We start from the raw sequence: 20,000 nt of genomic DNA, 5'->3' as shown, positions 1-20,000 counted from the left end.
CCATTGCATGACTGTGGTTGCCTTGCCTTGTTTCATTTAGTCTTGTTTGCAAACATTCTTTAAGTTATTGCTACTTTAAATGGAGTTTTTACATGGAGTGTTTAAATGGTTTAAACTCCATCTTTAAATGGTTGTCCATAGCAATAGCTAGGGCAGATGTGTAGGTTGGGATGATGTTCTTTGCAGTTGAATTGGACTTTGTATCATAGATAGATAGATAGATAGATAGATAGATACTTTATTGATCCCCAGGGGAAATTCAAGGTCTCAGCAGCATACATACAGCACAAACACATTCATAACACATCATAACCCAAGAACCCTGTGAGTGAAAAGGGATGTCTGTCAAACTTGTATAATTTGGCTTTTTGCCAAATGTCTCATACCAAGGGACTACCATAACATCAGTGTGCAGAGAGCAAATGTTGGAACCAGTAAAGGGAGAGGGGTGACATTGTGTTGCTGAAGGAGTTAGTTTACATCAGTGCACTCTTGTCAGCTGTGGGCCAGATTTGCCTTAGCCAACTTGGATTCTCAGGAAAGATTCTTTCATAAGCGTAGAGCACACACAACCCTGATTCACATTTTACCACACGCACTGCTAAGCGGATACACAGAAGACATGTGTTTTTAGCATAGGTTTATGCCTGTGCGCGTGTATATATTTAGAGTCAACTGGCGGCTAAGTTGACCAGGCTCAGCAAGGACGCTGAAAAAGCAAGACCGTAAATCTGCCATAGTTTGCAGACGCTCTTAGCATCGATGTCCCCCCTAATGCTGTACGGAAGTACAGAGGAAATAGATGTCAAATGCTAGGTGATTTGCATAAGTGAAAACCCATGCACACACACATGCACACACACGCACACAGAGAGAAATAGAGCCTCAGTGCAGTGATTTGATTGAGTCGTTGGTTGAGTCTGTGCAGAAATGGACCCGTGTATTACTGCAGCTTTGAAAGCAACAACCCTCCGTGTGGTTTTGCGAAGGCTACCAGACATGCAGTGATGTGAATGTGCATTGTTGAAAGCCCTGTATTTTGGCCTTTTGTCATGTTCACAATGGTGAGGGAGTGAGATGAATAGAATGTATTTACAGTAATGGGAACCGGTATGACCAAAAGTAATGTGTTAGGTCACTCGTATTCTTTAAATGGCTGTCAAGGTCTCATGAGTACTGCAGCTAGATGAGTCGGGCTGCTTTTTTTTGTGTTTGAAAAGAAAAGCTTTTGTGGCCAAGGCGTGACATAACGGAAATGGCCCTTCCTGTTTCTTCTCTCTCATCTCCCTGTCTGGGGATGCTAGTGTTGATTATTAGCGCAACTAATAAACTTCCTAGGTGATCGGGTTAATGGTTCTCATTTAATTTACTCTGTGCATGTATTTCTCTTCTTGGATAAGCTTTAACTGTGTGTGTGTGTGTGTGTGTGTGTGTGTGTGTGTGTGTGTGTGTGTGTGTTTATAGACAAACTGGCCCCCCCTAGCCCTTCCACCTCTCATCGCCCCCCGCTCCGAGAGCGGGAGCGTGAGACCACTAAGTCGGTGGAGCCCCCCCCTGAGGAGCCCAGCTACCGGCAGGGCAAGAAGCAGCGCTCCACCCAGCGCTCTACCGACCGCGACACCAAGAAGACCTTCCAGGTAGACCTTCCAGGCCTGTGCAATCACTCCAATTTTGACGTTTCTGCAAATGTAGACAAATTCTTAACTGTAATCTAGAAAAAATGGTTCCGTTCAATGTTGTAGTATGATCTGATTTTGTTGTTTTATGTATATTTGTTACATTATATACTTGTGTATATTTATATAGCGTTGAGCTATATATATGCTTATACACTACATACTGATGTATAGACAAATATAAATAGGCCATTCCATTAAAGTCAAATATATAGGCCATAAAGATAAATATATGTAGGCCATTAAAGTCAACTGTTCAAAAAGTCTAGTTTCTTTTAAAAACAGATCATGATTTCAATACTGCCAAAAATAATTGTGATGCTGACTTCTGCCATAATTAAGATGTCCTACTTCCAGGGTGCCTTTATGCTGGACCCACTGGGGAAGAGCTCCACCCTGGGCATGGACCCACGCAAGCAGTACCTTAGCCTGGGCTGTGGCAGCGGCAAGCTGCCCGTCAGCATGCCGCACGGACACGCGCTGCCCCGGCCCCACCGGCAGACGTCGCGCACCGACTGCCCGGCCGACCGACTCAAGTTCTTTGAGACGCTGCGGCTGTTGCTCAAGCTGACGTCCATGTCGTCCAAGAAGAAGGAGAAGGAGCAGCAGCGCGGCATGGAGAACCTCACGCTGCTGGGCCAGAGCAAGGAGGTGGTGTGGCTGGAGCTCCAGGCCTGGCACGCGCGCCGGACCGTCACTGACCAGGACCTCTTCCTGTTCACCGAGCGCCAGGCCATTCCGGACATCATCAACGAGGTGCTGCGCTTTAAAGTGGACTACAGCTGCCTGGGCCTGGGTGCCTCGGGAGGCAAGCGGGCGACAGGGACGCCCGTTAAGGCCGACAAAGAGGCGCCGAAGGACAGCCCGTGCGGAGCGGCGGCCGGCGGCGGCGACTCCTGGCCGGAGGTGGACACGGCGGCGCCGCTGGGCTGTGGCGCCGAGCGGCGGGAGCACCTCCAGCGGCAGCGCGTGGCCTTCGAGCAGGTGCGGCGCGTCATGCTGCTGCTGGAGTCGGTGGAGGCGCTCTACCCGTCGCTGCAGACGCTGCAGAAGGACTACGAGAAGTACGCGGCGGCCGACTTCCAGGGCCGCGTGCAGGCGCTCTGCCTGTGGCTCAACATCACGCAGGACCTCAACCAGAAGCTGCGCGTCATGGGCACCGTGCTGGGCCTGCGCGACCTGGCGCGCATCGGCTGGCCCGTCTTCGAGGTGCCCTCGCCCGGCGCCTTCCAGGCCCACGACGAGGAGGAGCAACGAATTTACGGGCGCAGGGAGGACGACGAGGAGGAGGACGACGACAAGAGCGACTCCACGGCCGTCTGCATGGCCGACAGCGACGGGGAGGTGGGAAGGGAGAGGGACGCCGACACGGACGTTGACAGTGACCTCTCCCCCTGCCTCACGCCCAAGTTTGCCCGGCTCATGTGCGAGGACGAGTTCCTGCTGCCTGAAGAAGGCAGCGGAGCAGGGACCGGGGAGGTGGTGGCGATAGGGACTGGGGCAGGGCCACTTCCTCTGGACAGAGTGGCGGCGGTAGAGAGTCGGTACTGCCCCACTGCCATCTACCGGCCCTTTGTGGACAAGGCACTGAAGCAGATGGGGCTGCGTAAACTCATCCTGCGGCTGCACAAGCTCATGGACCGCTCGCTACAGAGGGCTAGGGCAGCACTGGTCAGCCAGTCCCCCACACAGGAGGTGAGGACTGAGGGAAAGTAAACTAATAGCTATTGGACATGGCATGACCTTGCTGATTTATGACCTTGCCAGTTCAAGTTAGATAATGATATCATGCTCCTTATCAGTATTTGCAGACTGGATGAGGTAACCTGGTTTCAGTTTTGACTACATAGCCAGCATTAAGTACTTTTTTAAAATTTATTTACCATAACAACCAAGTCATCAGGAAAAAAAATTGTTTGAGATTTTCCAAACATATTTTACAGTTCAGATGCATAGCACAGACTGGAGCGTTAAAGATTATTCAACTCTCCCTCTGTGACCTGTAATTTTTTTAATTTCCCCAGTTCTCCGACTTCCCGGACCCCATGCTGTACAGTGACTATCTCCCGGAGCTCTCGCGCCACCTGGCCTGCAGTGGTCATTCGGGCGAGGAGGCGGAACAGGAGAGTGTGTCCTGGGCGGAACTTTTGGACATGGAGCTGCCGTCCTTCCGGCCGGCCTTCCTGGTGCTATGCCGCGTGTTGCTCAACGTCATCCACGAGTGCCTGAAACTGCGTCTGGAGCAGAGACCTGCCGGGGAGCCCTCGCTCCTCAGTATCAAACAGGTCTCACTCGCTTGCTCACTCACTCACTTACTCACTCACCACACCATTTCGACACACACTGTAATTACGTTCTCATACATACGTATAGATAGAGGGTACACATGTTTAAGTGTGTGATATTTTGGGGTATCTGACCTGAAAGATACCTACAGAATTTTTGGTTAGTTCCAACCTAATGTGTACTGGCATGACCATGCATTCAATGGTTACTTATCTGACTCACCTGTGTTGCTGTTGTTTGTTTGTTTGTTTGTCTGTTTGTTTGTGTCTGTGTGTTTGTGTTTGTGTGTGTGCCTGTGTCCGACCTGCAGCTGGTGCGTGAGTGTAAGGAGGTGCTGAAGGGCGGCCTCCTGATGAAGCAGTACTACCAGTTCATGCTGCGCGGCGTCGTCACTGACCCCCAGGGTGTGCAGACCAACGCCAACATCGACGAGTTCGAGGAGGACCTGCAGAAGATGCTTCTGGTATTGGACCTCACCACACCCTCCAGAACCCTCCCGCACCGTGTTTGCACGTTTGCTTGCACACTTTGGGTTTTATTCATCTGTTTCTGTTCCACCATCATTTAGATTTATCAAGTGGCTTGAGACAGTGTTGATTGTCCCTGGAAGTATAATAGCATATAATAGCTATTTGTCAGGATGGAATCGGTATGGGGACTAATCGGCTCCAGAGATTTCATGCTCCACTTTGGCACTCTGGCTTTTCCCCTGCAGCCTGTGTGTTGCCTCTGCATGCCTCTGATAAAAGCTGATAAAAACACTCTCCTGCGATTCCAAGAATCAGGCCCTGGGTCAAAGTCTAAAGCCAGCGCTACTACTCTGCTGCATGCTGCGTGGTTGGGAGCAGACCTGAGAATCTTGCCGTTACAGTACCCGTTACTGTTGCTGACAACAATAAACAGGCTATTTGCTTGGAAACTATATGGATATAAGGGATCATATAGATAAGCAGAGTTTATTTAGGCAAATCCACCCCCCCCCCACCCCCATTTTATTTGGCATGGGACAGGCGGATATCAGCTGGCGTAATAGCTTAGGCATCACTGTGTGACAGGCCATGGCTAGTCTTGCTCCAGTCATGCATGTCTGGTTTGGAAAGCTGGAGTGAGGAAGGTTTGGTGATCAAGTTGATATTTGACCTGTAAAAGTGGTCATGGGGTTTTCCCGTCGAGAGAAAATGTTGGGTTTTCTTGGTGGCTTGTGGGAAATCACTGGTGTGTTTACCGCATTGCTGTGTCCTGTATTGCTATTACTAAAGGAACACGTCAACATTTTGAGAAATTAGCTTATTCACCCCCAGAGTTAGATAAGTTCCTGTAATTTGAATATGACATCATGACATGTGATTTCTAATCATCAAATCAAACTCCCTGACTGCAACATGCAACAGAGACATCTAGTGGGGTGGCCATGAGATGACCTCATGGCCTAGACAGTTATGCAATGTCTCAACGTGGTGTTGTTGTCTCTCTGGCCAGGTGTACTTTGACTACATGCACAGCTGGATCCAAATGCTGCAGCAGCTGCCCCAGGCCTCGCACAGCTTGAAGAACCTTCTGGAAGAGGAGTGGAACTTCACCAAAGTCATCACCCCATACATCCGAGGGGGCGAGGCCCAGTCGGGGAAGCTCTTCTGGTCAGTGCTCTCCTCTGGATTTCCCCCCACCCCGAAAGTTTGATCTCTCCAAAGCATCTGGTCAGATAACTTTGTCCCATGCGGTCATTTCCTGCATTAAATGAATTAGCTGATGTGATGAATGCGTTTAGAGAATCGTTAAATATAATGATCTATTCTCAAGAGTGCTAAGTGCCTACAATGACATTAGTCATTTTGTGCACATCATTAATCTTTCCACAATAGGAGTGACTGATTAGGAGGAGCTTGTAGTTGGACGCCTGCAGGCATGTTTGTCCGATCGTTTCCTAACCCATGACTCCTCTGCCCTCTTCTGGCTGTTTACAGTGACATCGCCGGCATGCTGCTGAAGTCCACCGGGGACTTCCTGGACGCTGGTCTGCAGAAGAGCGGCGATGAGTTCTGGGAAAGCGCTGATGACAGTACTGCTTCGGATGAAATCAGGTCAGCTAGTCTGTTCTCCGCAGCAGTTGTCCATACACATACCATACACCACATACTCAGACAGTGACGGTTATTATATTGCAGTCAATGCTTCATGTGTGCCAATACATGTATTAGTGGTATGTTTTCTGTAAATTATGGCTCGTGTCTTATTGCCTTAACATCTTTCTAGGGACTGTAAGGAATGTATCTATTTTGTTGAACTGATGGGCATATGTCTATGTGTGTCATAAGATGCTCAACAGTGGTGGAATGAGAGAACTCCACTCGGCAGTTGGCCAGTGTGCAACTGTGGTCATAGCCTCCCTTTAAAGTCAGACTTCATTAGTTTATTGCACACCTTCTGTTTTTCAAAAGTATACATTCAGGGGTCTTTGCTTTCGAATAAAATCCCTTCACAACCCTTCAAATGGCTTCAATGTAACTTTAAATCGGCTTTCTAATTTTGGGAATAGGGATCGATCTATCCCCACCTCCTCTCCACACGATGTTGACCTGCTACTGGCTCCTGCTTACATGTTAGCCAGCTTTTCTGCATCTTTATGAACAATTGACCCACCACAAGTACTCAGGATTGGTTCAGTGCCCTTTTAATGGTTTAAAAGGACTGCAGTTTGAGTTTGAGGCATACTGAGGCTATGATAGGTCGGCTATGCATCCAAAGCAGAAATCCTTGGCCATGATATTAACTGCTTATTTTGGTCATGGTACGTCATGGACGCCATACAGACTTGTTATCAAGGTTAAAAGACCTTGAGGGGGGTCTTTAAGCATTCTTGAGTGATGTCTGAAAAGGTCACCTCTCCTTTGCAGGCGGTCGGTAATCGAGACGAGCCGCTCGCTCAAAGAACTCTTCCACGAGGCCAGAGAGCGGGCGTCCAAAGCGCTGGGCTTCGCCAAGATGCTGCGCAAGGTAAGAGGCCAGGATGCCGCTCAACCTGCACCCACTCCAGAGGAAAGCAGGCCACTGTGTTCTGACCCGACTATCTATTCTCGCACTGTAGGATCTGGAGATTGCTGCTGATTTCAGTGTGGCCAGTGGAGTGCCGGGTCTCCTAGAAGCTCTGAAAAAAAGGAACTATGTAAAGGTAAGAAACTAGGTTGGATTTGCTCCACTTTTTCTTTTTTTTTTTTGCTTTTTTCTGATTCCTTCTAATTCCTTTTGTTAGTAGTTGCTCACTCAGGCAAGTATATTTTCTCTGTCAGTCATTTGTTTGTTTGTTTCTTTCTTTCTTTCTTTCTTTCTTTCTTTCTTTCTTTCTTTCTCTCTTTCTCTTTCTCTCTCTAATTAGGTGCTGATCCCCGGGCTGGAGGAGCTGCAGGTGTTTGTGCCGTCGGTGCTCATGGGCCAGCGGCCCGTCATCCTGCAGCTGCTGAACGCGGCGGCCGGCAAGGACTGCTCCAAGGAGCCAGACGAGCTGGCCGAGGACGAAGCCTACCTCCTGATGAGCAAGCATGGCGCCGGTCAGCCCGACACTGAGGTGTGCTGGGCCCAGTGGGACGGCGCGCAGCTCAAACTCGTCCCCCAGATGGAGACCGTGGACACCCTCAAGGCCATGGACGTAAGGACAGCTGCACGCACAGGCTTTTTAAACAGTGAAAATTATTATAATCAGCGACTTTAATGCTTGGTTAGATTATGAGAAAAGTGTGGGTTGACGTGGATTAAAGTATTCCGGCACCATGCCGGATTTCCAGCGTTCAGTGTTTGGCTGCGAAAAAAAATAAATCTTATGTTTTAAAAAAGACTTTCGATATCATACCCATCGCTTTCGAGTGTATGCGTTCGTCTGCCAATGATATGAAAGGAGCACAACTCTCCCGCTCTCAAACTAACATAGGCTATTAGCCAATCAGAAGTAGAACGAGGGTCTGGGAAAAACATGCTTCAATCGAGTCCTATGTTTTCGCTATCGCTCTGTGTAGAGTAGAGTAGAGTAGAGAGAGACGTCACAAAGAAGGAGAGTAAGATGAGTAGATTCATGAATCCTGGGGAAGATGCCCACCTAGTTGATAAAGGATTAAAAAATAAATAGCGCTGGGCATGGATAGAAGAGATAGGACAGTAAGACTTTTAGTAGCTGGTGTAAAACGTTGAGAGAACCGGATGCTTGCTTCTGCACCCTGTGCTAGAGAAAGCTAGTATGCAACTAGCGGCAGAAAGTGCTTCCACGACATGAGTCAGACCCCGCTCACAGAGCAGCTGTTCGCGCTCTCCCACACACACACAACACGTTTACCAGGAGCAACAACCACAGCTGATGTACTGGCATCAATAACTGACCGTGTGTGTGACTTGAAAAAACGTGTGTGCACGTTCATTGCAGAGCATGATCTGTCTTTCAAGCTTGCCCAACCCCTAGTGAATCTATGCAAAAAAATTAGCTGAAAGACAAAATTGCTTTGACTAAACCAGGGGTGTCCAAACCACGGCCCGCGGGCCAACTGCGGCCCGCCACGCACTTTAATCTGGCCCGCCGAGCATTTATTCGTTTATCATAGATCAGGCCCGCCATGCACACACTTTAATCCGGCCTGCCGAGAATTTAATTAGGTTGTCATAGGCCGCTTGCTACTTTTTCCAGTGATAGACGACGTTGTGAGTAACTTTAGGCTACTGCAAACTGCTTTACACTCTTCTTAGAGAGCGATTACAATGTCAATGTCAAAACAGCTTGTTATATCGAGATACTTAGTATCTCCTTTGCAGCAGATCTAACTAAGTTATGCTACTCCATTTAATTGGGAATGCATTTGAGCGTGCATGCACGAGAGGGAGAAAGCGCGGCAGGTTCCAGCTGGCTTGTCATTGTTGATAATTGATATACTTTTTAAATAAGAAACTTGTAAAAGAAAATCACGATGGCAGCAGTAGTTCCCACTACTGACCACTTATAAACTGTGAGAGGGGCACGAGCCATAGGCACAGCACTAGCCATAGGCTATATTTGAGTGGAGCTGGCAAAAGAGTCTTAAAGTGACAGTGCACCATTTACAAATGAATTAAACAACATCAAATGAACAGTATTTCTTAAGAAATTAACAAAATTACTTTGTCATTTAAATGATATAATACGGTATATATATATATATATATATAACTGTGAATATATAGTCAGCATGCCAGCTATTTGAACACACACGGCTTAACACCAGAGTTTAAAATACGTATTTCGAAAAAGCTACAAAACTGGCCACAGGATGACCCACCACCCACATAAAAAAAAGTTCAGGCTCCGGATTTGTTTTTACGTCAATCCCTGGGGTTGAGCAGAGCATAAAATACATTATACAAGCTGTTTGTCTAGTTTTTTATGCTTGGACTTGATATTGCCATAGGTAGTTGGGTAGATAAAGGCATGTTTGGGTTAGTACGTACACATTGTTTTCTCTGGCCCTTAGGTGGATAACCTGCTGTTGATCGTGATGCAGTCGGCTCAGCTGGTGACCCAGCGGAAGGCCTTCCAGCAGTGCATGGACGAGCTGCTGTCCCTGAAGCGCGAGCAGACCTCCAGCCAGCCCCTCATCGCCCGTGCCCTCGAGCAGCTCAAGGTACACACAGCGCATACAGACAGAGCACTGACGGACCAACGGGGATGTGCCTTGCTGCAGGAGCTGTGGTGTGAGCAGGCGCATTGTCCACAAGGAAATCCGACCGTGGTCATTTTCCGATCCCACCCCATCTCTCTCTCTCTCTCTCTCTCTCTCTCTCTCTCTCTCTCTCTCTCTCTCTCTCTCTCTCTCTCTCTCTCTCGCTTTCTGTCACTCTTCACTGACCCGTCTGAATATAGGCAAAAAGTATAATTTCAAAAAAGTAATATTTATTTGCTTTGCCAAGTAGTGGTCCAGTTTTCTGAAGAGACTTAACGCAGCTGTAGCAACTGTGTGCCCCATAGTGGCCTCTGTGGTGGCCTCATGCCTTTTTGTCTTTCCGTCTGAATCTATCTACTCTTGTTGTATGTTTACCTCCTAATATAAAGAGAAACTATAGTTTCTAAAAATAAATAAACATTATTTTCCCACTTTGATAGTACAAGCGCTGATATATACATGCCCTTCTCTAATCATTTGATTTCATTGTCTTGACATTGTCTTGCTGGTGCCTTTCTCTGAACAGACCTGCAGCTTCATCATTGTTCAACTTTCTGTATAGATATATACCTGCATGTGTGCTTCTTCGACAGTAAGGCGTGTGCTGCATTTGGGGTTTCAGCATGTTCCACTTTTACAGCTAAAATCTCACAACTGTACTTCTATTCATTCCCCCAACCAGCTTTTGTATGTCATGGGCTTGATGATGTATCTTTGAGACGTGTGTCGGTTGAAACCATGCAGGGAGTGAAAACGAGAGCTGGTGCAAGTCTGGTTAACCACCTCTGTGTGCGCTTCCAGCTCTCATGAAGAGACAGGCCCAGGGTGCTGCGTTTGGCGCAGTCACACACCATGAAAAGCACATGTTGCATGAAATGTAGGTCTCTTGGAACTAGAGATGAAAAGTGACAGGACTGAATTCTTGTGCATGTTGTCCTTGTTAAGTGTCATGTAGATAAGGGGTGTCCATTGTGTGAGTCATGGCTGAACTGAATGTAATATTTATGCACAGAGGAATGGGGTCATGGTGGCCTACCACTGTATACACATGTGAGGTGAGGTTTTTGTGTGTGTGTGGGTGGGTGGGTTGGGGCAGGGGGGTTATGATTTTAATCATCAGACTTCTGCAGCTGATAGTTTCACCTATGCCCTGTGTGGGTGGGTGGGTTGGGGCAGGGGGTTATGATTTTAATCATCAGACTTCTGCAGCTGATAGTTTAACCTATGCCCTGTGTGGGTATTTCCAGTGGAATGGCCCATTGCAAGGTGTTGCGCCCGGGATTGTTCTTGTCCAGTTGTTTTTGCTCCTATCTGACTCGCTGTCCTCTCCCCTGGCTTACCTCTGTCCACCCCACAAACAAACACACACACACACACACACACACACACACACACACACACGCACACACACACACACAGAATGAAGCTCTTCAGCTGTGCATCAAGATCAACACGGCCATCGACCGCGTGGATCGCATGTTCACCTCGGAGTTCGAGGCGGAGATGGAGGAGTCGGAGTTGGCCACGCTGCAACAGTACTACCGCGAGGCCATGATCCAGGGCTACAACTTCGCCTTCGAGGTAAGACTAAGAGGCCTTCCTTGCTACGATTCGTGCCGGAATGCTGCATGACTATGGCTGCGGCTGCATAAGGTTTGGTAGGCAGGTTTACATAGAAGGATTTGAGTTTGGCAGGTTGGAAGTGTGTGTGTGTGTGTGTGTGTGTGTGTGTGTGTGTGTACAGTATATGACGCATGCATGTAGACTGTTGTAAAATGTCCCTGCCTCTGACCTCCATCTTGTTCTCCTGCAGTACCATAAGGAGGTGGTGCGTCTTATGTCGGGGGAGTTCAGGCAGCGCATCGGTGAGCGCTACATTGCCTTCGCCCGCAAGTGGATGAACTACGTCCTGACCAAGTGTGAGAGTGGTCGGGGCACTCGGCCCAGGTGAGCGCCATCGCCTCTGCCACAAAGCGTTGTGGGTAACTGTTGCACATGTAGGTGACGTGTAAACCACTCCATGCATACTCACAGGTGGGCAACACAAGGCTTCGATTTCCTCCAAGCCATCGAGCCAGGCTTCATCTCAGCTCTGCCAGAGGATGACTTCCTGGTAAGGGTGTTTTTATCCTGTCAGCTGTTACACTTACACTTAGGGGGTAGAGATTGCGTGTGTGTGAGAGTGTGTAGAATCATATGTCTCATTCAGAATGTTCTTGTGTTTTCAGAGTCTCCAGGCACTGATGAACGAGTGCATTGGTCACGTGATTGGCAAACCGCACAGCCCAGTCAGTGGCTTCTATCTTGGTAGGACCATCTCCTTGGATAGTTTCATGTTGACATATGTAATAAAGTATTCAAAGTAGGCTACACCAAACGTCATTACCGGTTATGATCCTTCTGTCCTCAGAAGGAAACAGAGGGAAATGGTCTCAGCAATGTCAATAGATATATATGGAAGTAGAAAAGGACAAAGGTGACCGCTGCACTTCTTCTTGTACGATCTAGGCTAGATCCAGACAGACAGTTTAGTTAGATGAGACTTCGGTGTAGTCAGGGTGTGTGTGTGTGTGTGCATTTGTGCGTGTGCGTGTGTGTGTGTGTGTGTGTGTGTGTGTGTGTGGATCAAAAAAGCATCAAAAAAGTGCAGGAGGGAACAACAAAAATATATAAACACCACACTGTACTACCCTGGAAATTCAGAGTTCTCACGAGAGCACAATGGAATTGTCTCTGCGAGACACTCTGGCAATGAGCAATGATGCACGTTGCTTTTACCCCAACATTCCGGGGAACCAGCTAAACTGATGAAGACAGCGCTGCAACATTGGAGGACGGTACACATTGGTCGTAGTGTTATCCGATTACGTCGAAGTCCGAAATCATTCAGAGTAAACATGGTCTAGTGTTATCCAATTGCGTGCAGTGAGATTTTTAAATGTATGCTTGTTGCCGCCCCTCGAGTTGGGCCATTACATTGTTCTTGGCCAGACCCTTAATCTTTCTAGATTATCAGGGTCTGGATTTTCCAGGCTAACACTGTACAAATGGACTGGTTCAATGATGAAAACACCAACAATATCTTTCTCTGTCATAACACCCCAGACATCACCATCATAAATAGGACTAATTAGAATGTTACTATTGGTAAGATTGGATGTTCTTTTGACCTGCATATGAACACTTGCTTCAACTCCAAGCTGTTAAAATATCAGCCACTTGTTAACAGTATCACAAACCTGGGATTCCAGTGCAATATAATCGTTCTTGTGTTTGGGAGTTGTGGACATGTGCACAAACTTGTTTTACGTAGACTGCAACTATGTGGGCTAAGCAAGCTAAATGCAAAAAAAATCTAGGAAAGTACTGCTCCATTTCTGTGTATCCATTTGGAGATGACGATGTCATGTCTACCCATAACATTTACAATGAATAGCACAAAGCATTCTGTGTTTGATCAGACCTGTTTAAGTGTGTTACATACTTCCATCAATGTTTGGGTCTTTAAATCTCTTCCCCTGTGTTAAGGTGTGTGTTTGTGTGTGTGTGTCTGTAACACTCTTCCCACCTGACTTCCAGGCCCTAGACCCAGCCCTCGGCCAGTCAAGGTCCCGTTGCCACAGCGTTGCCACAGCGATCCTCCAAACCCGTACCTCTTCATCCCAAATGCAGATGGCTTCAGGTAGGAATCAGACCTGTGCACATAAACCAGGGGTTTCTGTGTGTGGGTGTGGGTGGCCTGCATGTCTTTAATCTGTTCTGCTCTCGTAATTCAACTGGCAGTAATTTAGTGTGTGCTTTAATTTCTATGCTGATTTAATGCTTGAGTGTTAGTCATAACATGTAGTATTGGTGACTATGGGAAGTGTTTGGTACTTTGGTGCTTATCTGGTGTTTATTGCTTTTAATAGCACATACACTTGCTATCCGTGCTTATCCTCTATGTACTGCTTAGGTAAGGGTCCCATCATGGTGGCTTTTTAGATGTGTATGTACGTGTTCCTGTGCATATCTGTGTGTATGTGTGTGTGTGTATGTTTGAGGAAAGACAAGTCCTGGTCTCCACAGTGTCACTGATGCGTGTGTGTGTCTCATAAGTAACTCACACGTAACTCACACACCCTACGCATGCATATCATAGATATAATTAACAAATAAACACACACACACACACACACACACACACTGTGATGTCCCTTAAACTTGCGTGCGGCCCCCTGGCTCAGTGTGTTTCTCCACCCCAGCTCTAGGAGTCTGCCCTGTGACCTCCGGACTCAGCTCTTCCCCCCCAGCTCTGGCCCCCGGCCCATCCCCCCCGGCCCCTCACAGGGGGACCACGGCCACACCAAGGCCCCGGGCAGCGTCCCCAATGAGATCAGGTAGTCCTCCAGCCCTCCCCACAATCCGTCTCAGACCCCCATCCCCACCCCTCCAATCCTCCCGCAATAGGGGGGCCCAAGTGCTTCCTAAATTGAAATTGCTCCCCAGCAGCTTGTATAACCTCCCAGCGAATTCACTGCTCGGCTACAGCTTGATTGATTTAAGCAATAATAATAATAATAATAATGAAAAAAAAAAATCAATAATTGTGTGGAAACCAGAGTTTCCGCTAGAAAAAAATGGTGCCGGTCAAAGTGACCGGCAGAGGTTTTGTTTTCCGGACATTTTGATATGCCGGTCAAATATCCTATTATCGCTTCTTAATTACCTAGTCAAGTTGAGGAAAACTGGAGACAGGCTATGTAACTTAAAGAATGACATAATCAGGCTGAATAGAATGCAACATGTTCATTAGCCTAACTTACGTAAACATGCCTAACAAGATCTAGCCAGTATATTTTCATGGACAGCAAGAGTCCGCTTCGTTCATTGTTTTAAAAAGGCTACGTTGTTTGTTGCTGCTACCCACGTTATCTCCAGTGGTTCCACTGTTTAACACTGTTTGCACAGATGCGCACACACAAGAATGAGCGCTCACACCACTACCCCCTAAGGCTATGCCTCTTTATTTGATAACAATACATTAGCAAATGTTTCCTATTCTGGGAAATGTTTAGTTTCTTTTTCTTTTTGGTCCGCGATTCAATGATACTGTTTAATTGTGCCGGAAATGATCCTCGGACCAGCAATCTCCTTGTCGAGGAGGCCCTAACCCTGCAGATCATAGACAGAGAAAGCATAGGCCTACTGTATGCTTTGGGCACAGAACAGTTGCATGTCCAGTGTACACGGAGAATGACAGTGTCTTGGAGCGGCCGCAACCCCGCAACTCCACTTCCAACGTCAGATACGTCCGACACTTCTGGTGGTGGTGGAGTTGACCGGATATCTGAGGCTTCAGACGTTACCAATTTATCATCATCCATCGCGTCTGGCCTCTGAAAAAACTTTTAAGGCTAGTCTGCCTGGGCCTGGCCATGTTTGAACCGCCTCACTCATTTGTTCGTTGTTTAACATGCACGTTTTAAGCGTGCGCTTCCTATTTGAAATGCAGCATAGGCTATGCGTGTTGTTTAATAGCTTTCAAACGGTACATTTAAAAACAGCCAGAGGACGTATTGCTTTAATATAGGCTTACATTTTAAGGCTTATTCTCAAATTCAGATTGTGTTAGGGGGACGGGATTATTAGCCAATTTCAATTTGACCGGAGAGATTTAATTTTGTCTGACATTTCATTTTTTTTCTGGCCAATGTCCGGTAATTACCGGACAACGGAAACCCTGGTGGATGCCATCAAATGCTTTCTTAAGAGTTGACCAGCTCTAGGTCCCTTATACATGCATCATAACTACCACGTCCGCATGCTTTGCATACCCACTAAATTACTATCGACACCAGAGCATCCTGCACAGTCCCATGAACTTTTTGTTTGCACCCTATTAGTCCAGTAATGCCATTTTGGCTCTGTGGCCCATAGTGGCCTCCACAGCAGTTTTAGCCCACCACGCCTCAGAACGAGCAGCAGAGCGAGGACTCATGTGAAGACCATCGACTGTGTGAAAGGCTGCATGAGTCAGGCGCATGAGTCATCGTGTTGTGATTTTTTTCTCTCTCTCTCTCTCTCTCTCTCGCTCTCTCTCTCTCTCTCTCTCTAATGACTCACCACTCTTAACAGTGACGGTGTGACCCGCCACCCTCACCTTGTAATGGTGTGTGCAGTTTCAAAATAGCAGTGCTCTGCCATTGTTGTGCCTTTGCTGCTCGCTCTCCCTCCATCTCGCCTTCAATAAAAGCATGCCCGCTGCTCCTTTCACCGCTATCTCTCGGTGTAGTGAGTGGTTTGATGGCTTTAGATGGCTTTGCTCAACCAGCTGAAACCTGTTTTGACGTTTTAGCTTCATTGTGGTTCTATGTACTGTATGTCTTATTTATATATATATATATATATATATATATATGTATATATATATATATATATATATATATATATATATATATATATATATATATATATATATATATATATATTTCTTTACAGTGTGTATAGTCATTATGGGTGTTACTTATGGAGGAGAGTCCAAATGATCCATGTCTCTTGTTTGACTGTATGTTGGGGTTCACTTCTGTAGAGTTTCTGGTGTACTTGAAAACGATCGGCTGTCATCTGTTGCAAGCGAGTTCAAATCACTCAGTCGCCACTCCAGCCCTACAGAAGATAGAGAAGGTAAGTGTGTCTGTGTGTGTGTCTGTGTGTGTGTTTGGGAGGATATTATTGGGCTCTTGAGCATAATGCACATTTTGAGGATGATTTGCATAACCTCAACTGACGTTACCAAAATAAAAAACACTCCACAATAATAATGCACAGCACTTGGTGCCTATCCTGTTGGGTTTAATCCATTGGTGGTCCATGTCGAGGCTGTTAAGTGATGTCCTTGTCCCTGTTGTTGTCCTTGCAGAGCCCTCGTACCCAAAGCCAGATGCTACTAACACTGTGCGCCGGAGCTGGGAGCTTCGCAATTTCATCAGCCAATCCAAGGGTGAGACTGACCCCCTGTGCACCGCACAGACCTGTGCATTTTAACCCTGCAAGTAGAGTGGGCTGTAGAAATGATGGTGGTTAGAGTTGTAATGGTCTTAATAGCACCCTCTAGTGGTCAAACAGAACAGAATAGGAAGTAACAGTAATGTGTCCACACTCTTGTGGTTCAAAACCCAGTGTTTTGCTTCCACCACTAAACTCATGCAGGTTTTTGTGTCATTTCACCTCTTCAGACTACTCATCCTTTGCTTTGCAATCTCCTCCCTCCACATTTGCTCTGTTTGTCCTCTATGGGCCCCCATAGACTCTGCGGCGCGTCAGAGCCCCATGGAAGGGGTACGTCGCTCCATCCGAGTGTTGGAGGAGAAGCGCTACTCCGTCATGAAGCAGCGCAACATTATCGGCCAGGTGTGCCACACCCCCAAGTCCTACGACAACGTCATGCAAGTAGGCCTGCGCAAGGTCACCTTCAAGTGGCAGAGAGGAAACAAAATCGGTACGGTCACCTTTTGAACACTTGTCTTCAGAATGACCACGCACTTTTTTGTTTTATGTCCTTTCATTACTTACAAGTGCATTGTTGACATTGGCAATTCATTGCTCATGCTTAGGCACAATTTTGAAAACGCTGCCCGTATTTATTATTTGTTTTTTCTTTTTCAAAACACTACACACAATTAACACAACACTGACCCCAAGTAGCAGAATCCCTTAGCTCTTTTGCAAAATGAAACACTTCTGACAAAACTATACAATTATTTATCAAAACTCCATGTTGTCATATTACAAATTGTTTGAAACAAATGAATCATATGATCTGATTATTCTTGAATCAGTTAAGCACTAATGTACTCTATGCAAAACAGGTTTACCTACGATATGCTGTATGCTTTTGTTTTTCTTTCTAGAAATATTGCTCAAGAAGGATTAGAGGTTAATTTAGAGTACAAGAATATACTGACCAAACATGACCCATAAGACCAGTCATGTACATTGAGGACTTTTTTCTCTCCACTTTGTGAAGTACACTACAGTTTTTTTCAATGGTTTACATACAAAATCTTTGCATATCACACCATTTTTATTTTTCTATACCAAATCTGCAAATCTCCTCTTCCTCTCAGTGCTACGTTGCCCAGTGTTTAGGACTGATTGTTGAGTTTACAGTTTACACTGTGAGGCTGATGGTGTGTTTATAGCTGTGCCAATCTGCACTGATGTTTTGTTCCTTGAGTGTATGAAACAAATCTTTATTAAAGCTGTCAACTTGTTCTTCATTGCTTGTTTCCAGGTGAAGGCCAGTATGGAAAAGTGTACACCTGTATCAATGTGGACACTGGAGAACTGATGGCTATGAAAGAGGTAGGTTGTGTGTCGTAGGACTCATGTCATTCATGTCAATTGAGTCTTGTCATTCAGAAAAGGTTTGCTGTATTCCCTCCAGGTTGGTTCATTTTTTGCTGATAAGCACTAGAGGGCAATGCTGGATTATATCACATTTGTTTATTAGATTAGATTAAATTTTATGTTATTGTGCAGAGTACAAGTACAAAGACAAGGAAATGCTGATCCCACCACTTTGTTTCCTGTGTTCTCTGAGAATGGAGAGCGAGCAGAACGTGAGGAGATATTCACTGAATGTTGCAAAAAGTGTTGTTATAAATTGCTTAGCATCGCTTACCCTACCTTTAACCACTACATGACTGATTTTGTACAGACACTAATGCTGTCACTTAAAGTGCGATCTTGCTTAATGAGGAATTTTGTCTTTGATTTGCAGATCCGTTTCCAGCCTAATGACCACAAAACCATCAAAGAGACTGCAGACGAGCTGAAGATCTTTGAGGGAATCAAACACCCGAACCTCGTGCGCTACTTTGGTGTTGAGCTTCATCGGGTAAGAACTTTACCCACTCCTTCACAGACACAAACATAGACTATTTTCCCCAGCCTCCAAGGGAACGCCACAACACCACAATGTATGTTTGTTGTAGAAACCTTGGATACAAGTCTACACTCTGGAAAAGGAACTAGGAACTATGTGACTCTCACTTATCTTTCACTTTCCAGCCACTAACCTTAACCGTAACCAATAAATGTAGTTAAGAGTGTCAACAGATAGTTTGTTGATAATCTGAACATCTGTGGACAGTATGTGGGTGGACTATCCCAAGTAAAGTTTGACCTTTTTTTTTTTCTTCTTTCAAATATTGCTAAACTTATCCTCTTCAAGAGTTTTCAAGTCATTTTCTTAAAATCATCACCCTCCATCATCTGGGAAATCCATAAAGAACGTTGTACGTGTGAAGAGTTATTAATCGGTTGTCAGATTCTGTTCGAGGACTTCTGCCAGGACATTGTTTTCGCTCCTGGGTCTTGAGCTCCTCTGACCCTCTGTGGCCCTGCAGGAGGAGATGTACATCTTTATGGAGTACTGTGACGAGGGCACACTGGAGGAGGTGTCGCGCCTGGGCCTGCAGGAGCACGTCATCCGCCTCTATAGCAAGCAGATCACCACCGCCATCAACGTCCTGCACGAGCACGGCATTGTGCACCGCGACATCAAGGGTGAGTGGGCCAAGATCTGTCAGGACTTTCACAAAGTGGACTTGGAGGAAAGAAAGGAAAATAAGAGCAAGAAATGTGTGCCTATATTCACATGTTAGTGTAGAAAATGAAAGGCGATGTACTGCCTGTGTGTCACTGTTTAAAGGTGCTCTAAGTGATGCTGGGTAACGTCACTTCTGTTGACTTTCAAACAAAACAGAGAGCTAGCTCGCTACTTCCTCCCGCGCTGCTCCCGTGCAATTGAAAGTCTCCTAAACGCGCATCTCGTCTGTGATTTGCTGGAACAGTTTGTTATGTTTTTATGGGCTTGGTTTGCCCAGGTTGTTTTTGTTGCCGCTTTTGGAGCCTGGGCTGTCTACAGAGATTGCGTTTTTTTACAGTGTATTCAGGACACAGACAGCTAGCGGTTGGTTAGGTGATGTTTGCAGTAAGTGACATCAAATGTTTTGGCCTAAAAAACGTGTGGCATCGCTAAGAGCACCTTTTAAGGAAAGTGATTCCTTCTCGTTGACCTCAGAGATGGACTGGGACTACTAAAAAAAGGCCCTTGACTTTCTTCCAAATAAGCCCACTACTATATGCGCACAGACACACACACATTAGCTGTCTTATCATGATACAGTCTCACAATATTATTATGCCAGTGAAATCTCATTCAAAATAGTCAGATTTTACAAAAATTATCATTATTTATTAATGATTATTATTATGCCTCGTGCCTTCATTCACATAAGTAGCCTAAATTAACAGGGACGTCATATACCATTATGGTAAATGGGAGTCTATCAATAAATGGCCTTGAGTGTCTGTTCAT

The 20,000-nt window shown here is 46.2% G+C and overlaps 1 protein-coding gene across 5 annotated transcripts in view; it reads left to right on the top strand.

The window, feature by feature from the left end:
* map3k4 (mitogen-activated protein kinase kinase kinase 4) overlaps positions 1 to 20,000 on the top strand; it is a 32,945-nt gene that overhangs the window by 9,557 nt on the left and 3,388 nt on the right. For 2 of the 5 annotated variants that reach the window (XM_048269339.1, XM_048269341.1), the window contains exons 3-24: positions 1,465 to 1,637; positions 2,019 to 3,371; positions 3,701 to 3,961; positions 4,273 to 4,425; positions 5,442 to 5,599; positions 5,927 to 6,043; positions 6,857 to 6,956; positions 7,048 to 7,131; positions 7,336 to 7,605; positions 9,446 to 9,595; positions 11,054 to 11,215; positions 11,448 to 11,581; positions 11,669 to 11,747; positions 11,863 to 11,941; positions 13,214 to 13,316; positions 13,879 to 14,013; positions 16,206 to 16,300; positions 16,536 to 16,616; positions 16,923 to 17,114; positions 17,910 to 17,980; positions 18,399 to 18,515; positions 19,027 to 19,186. In XM_048269339.1, the coding sequence (XP_048125296.1) occupies positions 1,465 to 1,637; positions 2,019 to 3,371; positions 3,701 to 3,961; positions 4,273 to 4,425; positions 5,442 to 5,599; positions 5,927 to 6,043; positions 6,857 to 6,956; positions 7,048 to 7,131; positions 7,336 to 7,605; positions 9,446 to 9,595; positions 11,054 to 11,215; positions 11,448 to 11,581; positions 11,669 to 11,747; positions 11,863 to 11,941; positions 13,214 to 13,316; positions 13,879 to 14,013; positions 16,206 to 16,300; positions 16,536 to 16,616; positions 16,923 to 17,114; positions 17,910 to 17,980; positions 18,399 to 18,515; positions 19,027 to 19,186 (4,227 nt within the window). The remainder of the gene's footprint in view (positions 1 to 1,464; positions 1,638 to 2,018; positions 3,372 to 3,700; positions 3,962 to 4,272; positions 4,426 to 5,441; positions 5,600 to 5,926; positions 6,044 to 6,856; positions 6,957 to 7,047; positions 7,132 to 7,335; positions 7,606 to 9,445; positions 9,596 to 11,053; positions 11,216 to 11,447; positions 11,582 to 11,668; positions 11,748 to 11,862; positions 11,942 to 13,213; positions 13,317 to 13,878; positions 14,014 to 16,205; positions 16,301 to 16,535; positions 16,617 to 16,922; positions 17,115 to 17,909; positions 17,981 to 18,398; positions 18,516 to 19,026; positions 19,187 to 20,000) is intronic. The other 3 variants (XM_048269340.1, XM_048269342.1, XM_048269343.1) reach the window with 3 other exon arrangements.

This window comes from Alosa alosa, chromosome 18 (assembly GCF_017589495.1).
Source record: "Alosa alosa isolate M-15738 ecotype Scorff River chromosome 18, AALO_Geno_1.1, whole genome shotgun sequence".
NCBI lineage: Eukaryota > Metazoa > Chordata > Actinopteri > Clupeiformes > Clupeidae > Alosa > Alosa alosa.
Note: the sequence above shows the minus strand (reverse complement) of the source record. Positions and strands in the feature narration are given on the sequence as shown.